The sequence below is a fragment of the Thermobia domestica genome, chromosome 10 (assembly GCF_964235325.1).
Source record: "Thermobia domestica chromosome 10, izTheDome1.hap1.1, whole genome shotgun sequence".
Lineage (NCBI taxonomy): Eukaryota > Metazoa > Arthropoda > Insecta > Zygentoma > Lepismatidae > Thermobia > Thermobia domestica.
In genome coordinates this window covers 36,150,552-36,158,279 of record NC_137463.1, presented here as the reverse complement: position 1 = coordinate 36,158,279, position 7,728 = coordinate 36,150,552, and the positions used below count along the sequence as shown (strand labels likewise).

The 7,728-nt window shown below is 35.9% G+C and overlaps 1 protein-coding gene across 1 annotated transcript in view; it reads left to right on the top strand.

The window, feature by feature from the left end:
• Positions 1 to 4,634: 4,634 nt before the first annotated feature.
• LOC145662444 (OCIA domain-containing protein 1-like) overlaps positions 4,635 to 7,728 on the top strand; it is a 43,393-nt gene continuing 40,299 nt past the window's right edge. Inside the window, exon 1 of the mRNA XM_081728027.1 lies at positions 4,635 to 4,774. Within this exon, the coding sequence (XP_081584153.1) occupies positions 4,673 to 4,774 (102 nt within the window). The 5' untranslated portion in view covers positions 4,635 to 4,672. The remainder of the gene's footprint in view (positions 4,775 to 7,728) is intronic.

Genomic DNA, 7,728 nt, shown 5'->3' with positions numbered 1-7,728 from the left:
CTTCTTCTTCTTCTTCTAAATTATTTCGCAAACAAGAGACTATCGGAAACAGCTTCAATTACATAGACCAGCGGTGCCAACCATGGTGATATTTCAATAGCTCTGAATTTTTAACTTATCTGCTGTGCGAATAACACTAAATAAATATTCTGATATTGACACTAGCCAGTATACTAATTGTACGCAGTGAGTAGAACCAACACCCTCTTATAATGAGGGTGTTGGTAGAACATAGGCTTTTGGCCGCATAAACGATTATTCAGAGATTAAAAGACTCTTCTTCTTCTATCAACCTCCACATACAATTAATTGATTTTGTATTTCCCAATTCTCTATTTTAAAGCAGTGGCCTACCCAAGGGGAACTTTGAGATTTTAACACTCCTGAAGTAAGATATGCGAAAATAAGCATGTGCTATATTAAGATATGTATATAAACATCTGAAATCATATACACTTATAAGCATGAACCCCTCCTTGATGAACGTCTGTAGGTCCACAGTTAGGAGGACTGTACATGAATTCGTGTATTAGGTAATTCTTTCATCAAGAAATGCAGTTCCAGTACATTATCAAGTATTTTTTATGGGTGAAGGTCTATTCAAGGTACAGATTCGCTCTAGGAGAGCTTAATCGCTGTGGGTATCGTCCGAGCATGTGGCATAAAAATGAGAGTGCAAAAGCTCAAACCAACCTGCGCTAGGCGTCTACTTAAAGCAAGAAACGTTTCTAAACTTGTCAGTGCAGAGGTAACCTGGTGATTCTGCATAAGTTGCATTCGTAAAGGACAGGAGGGTGTGCGAAAACGTGGATATCGCTAGAAAAAACACTAGGTTAGGTTAAGAAGTTTTTTTTTTAAAAAAAACAGATTCAATTCAATTACTTACTTTAAGTTGTAGAAGAGGACTTGAATAAGTACTCTGATAAATAACCTTTCATGTTCTCGCCTTATTTCTTTCTTTCTTTCTTTTTTTTTTTAGCGCGTATACTGCAGACACATTTTGTTTCCTATGTAATCAGATGTCCCACCGTTATCAGACATTTATCGTTACGGATCATAACTTCATAGACTGCATTCATAGAAATTCAGTTCATCATGGCTTCTTTGTGGACTATTACGGGTTAAAAGTATACACTTTGCATTACGTTTTGAAAGATTATTAGGATGTCAGAGGTAAGATTCGCGTATATATATATTGATTACATACACATTCCTCTTTTCAAATAACATTAATCTCTTCCGTAACTTTTGCAAATCTATGATCCTTTAAACTGGGCCAGCAGCGAAGATCTCTAAAATCATATACGTCTCTGGCAAGTTAAAATTGGGGGGACGGGGACGACTAGAATGCTACTAGATCCCTACTGAATTTACGCCAAAATTATGAGTAAATGTTAATTTACAAAATCTTGACTTTCTGAAAGAAGTATTACAATAACACTTATGATTTGATTACACATTTCGAATATTTATTCTTCCTTCTTCTCCTGTATTCTTAATGAAGTATAGTTTTCCGTCTATAATTTTGTTACGTTTTTGAACTTGTCCCTTAGCATCTCATTTCTTTGCTATCATCATTTATTTCGTTTCTGTTTTAATACCTAAGATATAAAATTTATTCTTGCTATCATCCGGCTCCTGAATCTATTCTTTCCATCTTTGTCAAGCTGCAATTCTCTCATTAAAAGCTCTTTTCAATCTTTAGTGTCTATATTGTCATAGTAGTTTTCCCTTGCTACCTTCTATTTCCATGAAATTTACCTTCATATACATTATTATAATTTCTCTACCCTTTTTAATTCCTGTTGTCACCTTTACTTTTATTGTATATTTCTCTGTCTTTGTAGATTTCCTTTTTTTAATTGGCAGATCAACTTTCTATACATGTTTTCCCTTCTCTAGTCTTCTTTCGTCATGAAATCCAATGACAAAGTGTAGGATTGAAGCCGAGACTACTTTAATTAACCAAGAAATGTAGCTTTTTAAATTTATACATATATATTTCCTTGAAAGTGGCTAACATTTCAACCACACTAACCTAATATTTAACAACACATATAAATCCATCTGTGCTGCCTTTCTGTACTTCTTCCATACAGATCAGCATTGGTCAATTTCGTCTCCTCGACAAAATATTGGAGGCCACACGTCCCCCTGCCAGAGACGCCCGTGTCTAAAATTAATATTTACCTGACACAAAACATAAATATTCCCAGAACTAGGAGTTTACATTTATTCACTGATAAACAGGGATGTGTGGTTTGTAGTTTTGAATACCATTTCAGTTTAGATATCTATACATTTGTAAAAGTTACAAAGATCAAATGTTATTTCAAGAGAGTAATTTATAAGTAATCAAAATATATGAGAATCTTATATCTGACAACCCAGTGTACTACTAAACGAATTTAGAATGCTCCAAGAGCATTGCCAGAACGAGCTTAAAAAGAATGGAGCGGGAAGAACAACTGTAATTGTTCCAACATGTAAAGTAAATCTTTTTATCCGCACCTTCTCTTTTTCGCAAAAATTCGCAAAATATCATCTCTCTATTACTTAGGGTTCCCGAGATGTGGCTTCTTAAATCTACCGAAATTCGAACTTTTTTGGCCAATAACTAGAGAACGGTGGCCAGTTAGCCAGTGGCCACCGTTTACTATTTGATACAAAATATTCACTATCCTCTTAGGTATTGAACAACACCAATATGATCTCTCTATAACTTACAGTTCACGAGATATGACACCTTAAATCTCCCGAAATCGGAACTATCTTTTGGCCAATATCTCGGGATCGGTAAGTCGTAGAGAGATTATATTGGTGCTAATCAATACGTAAGAGGATGGTGAACATTTTGGTACCTATTAACTAGTGGCCACTGGCCTAATTAGTGGCTAGTTGGACAGTGGCAATCGGTTACTATTTGGTACCAAAATGTTCACCATCCTCTTAGGTATTAATCGACACCAATATCATATCTCTACAACTTACGGTTCCCGAGATATGGCTCCTTAAATCTCCGGAAATCGGCCATTTTTTGACCAATATCTCGGGAACAGTAAGAGTGAAGAGAAAAATTCCATCACTTTTTTAGATAGTTTTGATACTCTATCGAATGAAGTGCTCAATCAGGGGTGTCATTTCAGACTCCGCTTGAGGGGGCAAGAGCACCATCGACATAAGACTATCACGTTTTGTACTATTATATTAGTAGACAATCTATTAAAATATATAAGCTATATTCCTCAAATTCTTAGGGGGGCAATTTCCCCCTCCTGCCTAAATGATGCTCCTGGGCTCAATATTGAAAAAAATAGCAAATATGAGACAGGCAGACAGACAGACAGACAGACACACACACACACACACAGACATAAAGAATTCAGTAAAGAACTTTTTAAGTTGGTTGAAAATATAATTAAAATTTTATTGTTTTAAGCATATAATAATCCATATAGAAGCTATGATGAGCTGAATTCGTATGGGAATATAGTATGTTGTCATGATCCGTAACGATATAACTGTCTTCTATGTAAGGTATCTAAAAATAGGAACTCAATATATTTCCACTGTTCTCTGTTATGCGCTAATTCGTCATCACAGACACGCTTGCTCCCTTCGAACGCACCCCGCGCCACTACACAGGCCTATCAGCTTTATTCTGATCTGACTCAACTACATAGCATTCGTGCTTTTAGCAGCCACATGGCTTAAGTTGGCTCGTGTTTTTTATGTATTATCGTCTGTACTGTATATGTATGTGTAACGTATATCTTAAAATGAATCTGCATCCATAAATGCAACTTTATCCATACAAACAATTTATAAGGCTCTAGAAGTCCATTTCCTGAAGAAGGATGAGTGCACTTGCATTATACGAATTCACAAATTGTAGGATGTACAGAAAAACTTTGACAAGTATTTAATTTGCCCATTTTATGTCGAGACATAACCCAACCAACCCATGCGGGGCTTCCAACCAGGAGTAAAAGTGGATCTGGGAAGGTAGGGGGCGCATGACGTCATGTCGTCCCCCGTGCCTATCTTTGCCCATTGTATTTCTTTTAGAAAGAGAGGGGACGGTACAGATTTTTTCTGGAAGTAGAAAGACGACGTGTCCCCGTTCCCCGCACATTGACCCCTGATTCTAACTCATTCCTACTACTGCTACTACTATTCCTTCTCCTACTACTTACACAATAGAAATGTATAGTGAAACTGCATGGTTGTTATAGGGCTATATATATATATATATATATATATATATATATATATATATATATATATATATATATATATATATATATATTCCGTACCAGTTTTCGCTTAATTGTGGAGCATAACGCAACGTAAAACATGCACAAATTCAATAATAAACTTATATTTTGCATTAAGTTGACGGAAATAGTTGCTGAAAGTGGCCTATAGTTCATGAATTCAAGTACTAATACCTATTCAGAAAAAAATATGTATAGATAAGTTGGAAAACTTAAGTCATATGATGCAACTATCTTTAATTCAGTAACTCAGAAATCAATTAATATACCTATGGGTTACTTATTCGATGTTTTGTTAATGTTAAAGGTATCTACTGAAATTTTCGTGGGTGTAGTACTGACATCTTTGATCCCTCGGTTAGCAACGCTGGTATGGACTTGGCAACTATGTTGTTATGGCTACAACCATAGATGAAACCGGGAGAGATTTCCCTCAAACAAATACAGGCCAAACTTTACAGGGGGGAGAACAATATGGTCAACGAATTCCTCAAACAGTGAGTACATTATCACAGCAGTGCCTTTCTGCATTAATATATTGGAAGCATACAACTGAAGCACCTTGCCTCTGATTGGTCATTTCAAGAAGGGCTTATTCTCAATTTCTGTTTATAAGCAGCCAAATTTTGTATATATATTAGTGTGTAGTTGAGATGAATGAATTTATGAATCTTACAGTAAAGTTTTTATTCAAGATCGCATTCATATCGCTTTTCAAATGATTAGTTGCCTGTATATGACCTTGGACGGGCTGTCTGCTTTCACCCCTCAACGCAATTATGCGATGTTACTGTGGCATGCGATGCGATAATATACAGTGGCGCAATTAAAGATATTACATATAGACTACCTTGCATAATAAGTTTAGATGCGCCTGTTTGTAGTATTCTTGACATCCATCGGAAAAGCATTCGTACACCGTAGTTTTGTTTATAGTAAACACGCCTGCTAAACAGTTAGCATAGAGTACTTCTCACTATTGCACTACGTAGAAAATTTATGGTATTTCATGTAGGAACGTATTATAAAAAGTGGAATGGGGAAGGAAAATTATTACCAGGTTTCACAGGCAAACAAAATCGTTGTCTGAAATACCTACAATGACGATCTAGCCCAACAGTTCAATCGATAGTACAGTATGCAGCAAAACAAACAGTACTAAAGGTGCAGACGTTGTTTCGGCGCACCACATTTTGGAAGATTTGCAGATGAAATTCAATACTTTGTGTGAAAAGACAGCTTATGAAGAACAAATGAAGTAGGCTTATATTTAGTACAAGAGGTCCAGAAGCACGTAAAAACAAAAAGGCTTAAGTTTAGAGTTGCCCCTCCAGACTGAAGGTGCCCTTGACTTTGCAACATAAAAAAACAGTGCTTAAAGTATTAAAAATTGTTACATTTCACTTAACTTTAGTACTCCGTGGGCTTCACAAAAATTTAAAAGGTTTTCTTCATTATTTTTGAGCATCCGTTACACCTGTTCGCCATATTTTACAACTATCATGCTGCTGAAACTTTCCGCGAATGCTACCGCATCCGGCAAATAGTACTAACTTCCACATAACTTTTCTCGTATTAAACATAACTCTCATGCCGAACTTACATTCCTAAACGTCAAATAAAAACTTCAAATTATAATTTCTTACCTCCTTTCTTCTGTAAATTTTCCTGATTTTTATAAAAAGCGGAGGGGTAACTCTAAACTTAACCCAACAAAAACAACAACAACAAAAAATTGCAGGAGAAATGAATGATGCAGGCTCATTCCATGTCACCCATCAATTCAGATTTTAATGAAACTTCGTGTACTTATATTAACACTACCAAGGTATGAAGACCTGTAAAATTTTTCTTCCGAAATCCTAATAGTTTGTGGGAAATACGAGAAGTTCCAAAGTTTCAGATTTTCAGGCATCCCGGTCGTTCTCAAGGCCATCTAATATTTCGTAGAGCTTAATACAAAAATTCATATCTCAGTATCTAAGGAATGTATCACTTGGAAATTTTTACCCTAGGTTTATATAAATCTGTAGAGCTAATTAAAAAAACAATCAAATTGCTGTACATTAAGGGTGAAAAATGCACCCTAGTTCGATTTAAAATATTTCTTCACTTTAGATTGAAAACATCATATTTGGAGACTATTTTCCCTCTTACATTTTGTTGTAACTCGGATAATAACCGAGTTATCCTATGTCAGGGGACTTTTGAGACATTCTGTACACAAGGACAAATGTTCGTTTCATATAACACCCGAATAAGGGAAGGTTCTAGATTACTGGTCCCCCATATAGGTTAGTAGCTGGGTTGATTTCTTTCTGTACTACAGTTTATACATTTAATTTACACAGTACTGCCGAGCGAGCGTTAGCGAGTGAATGCGGGTTAGAGGCCCGCAGAGCACGTTGATTTCTGTCTTTATTACTTATCAATGTGAAGGGGGACCAGTAATCTAGAACCTTGTCCCCGAATAAAATACTTTCTCCATCTGAAGTTCTAAATTCACTGTTATTTTTAGAGTTATTGTGTAGCTTTCAGTATTTGAGACGAAGTGAGATTGACCGAATATGCAACTATGGGAGGGGAGTAAATTTCGTATCTTCACCTCAGAACTTTTAGCTGTGAATGTACACGGTAAACTATCAAATCTAATGCAGGACTAGTTACGGATAGAAAATCGTTTAGTTAACGCGAACATGCAAATTATGTCTTGAACTACCCAGCTGACGTGAAAAATTTTGTCTGAGCAATGCGAGTAGGAACATTGCATGATTCTGCATTGTGGTCGTACAGTAACTTGTTCTTTTCGGTTTCAGCTGTGTTTCTGTTGTGTTGAGTACTTAAGACTGGATACTTATTGGGGTTGCTGCAAGATAGTGTTGTTCATCCTGTCAAGTGATAATTTGGCCTACATCGATGTCGCGAAGTGAATTAGAACAGTGCAGTGTTGGAAAGGAAACTAAGAGTGAATGCCACAAAAACAGCTATACACGGGTGGTCAAATTGCATTGTATTATCAGTGCATCCCAGAAAGAATTGTTATCCCAAAGGAGTGGAATCAGTTCTGATTTGTTAACTAGTGTTTGTGAACATCATAAAACATATTACTTGAAGAAGTATGAACATTATCAGACAAATTGTTTCGATCCATTTAATTGCCACCAAAAAAAAAAAAAAAAAAAAAAAAAATCACTAAGTGTTTGCGAAAAGTAAGTGTTGATTTTGCTAATGAAATTAATAAAAACATTGACTCTGTAAAGGCAATTACTGGACAAAAGATATGCGGTAATTGCAGAAACAAACTTGGGATTTCCTTTGAATGCAAAGACGTGAATGGGTTTAGTGAACACGATGTATCTGTTTTAGAAGAATCTGTCGCAAAAAAACGAAACTGTAGAGCATCTTAATGTTTCACTTACAGCATTAGGGGAGTCACCTCTAAAATTCCATG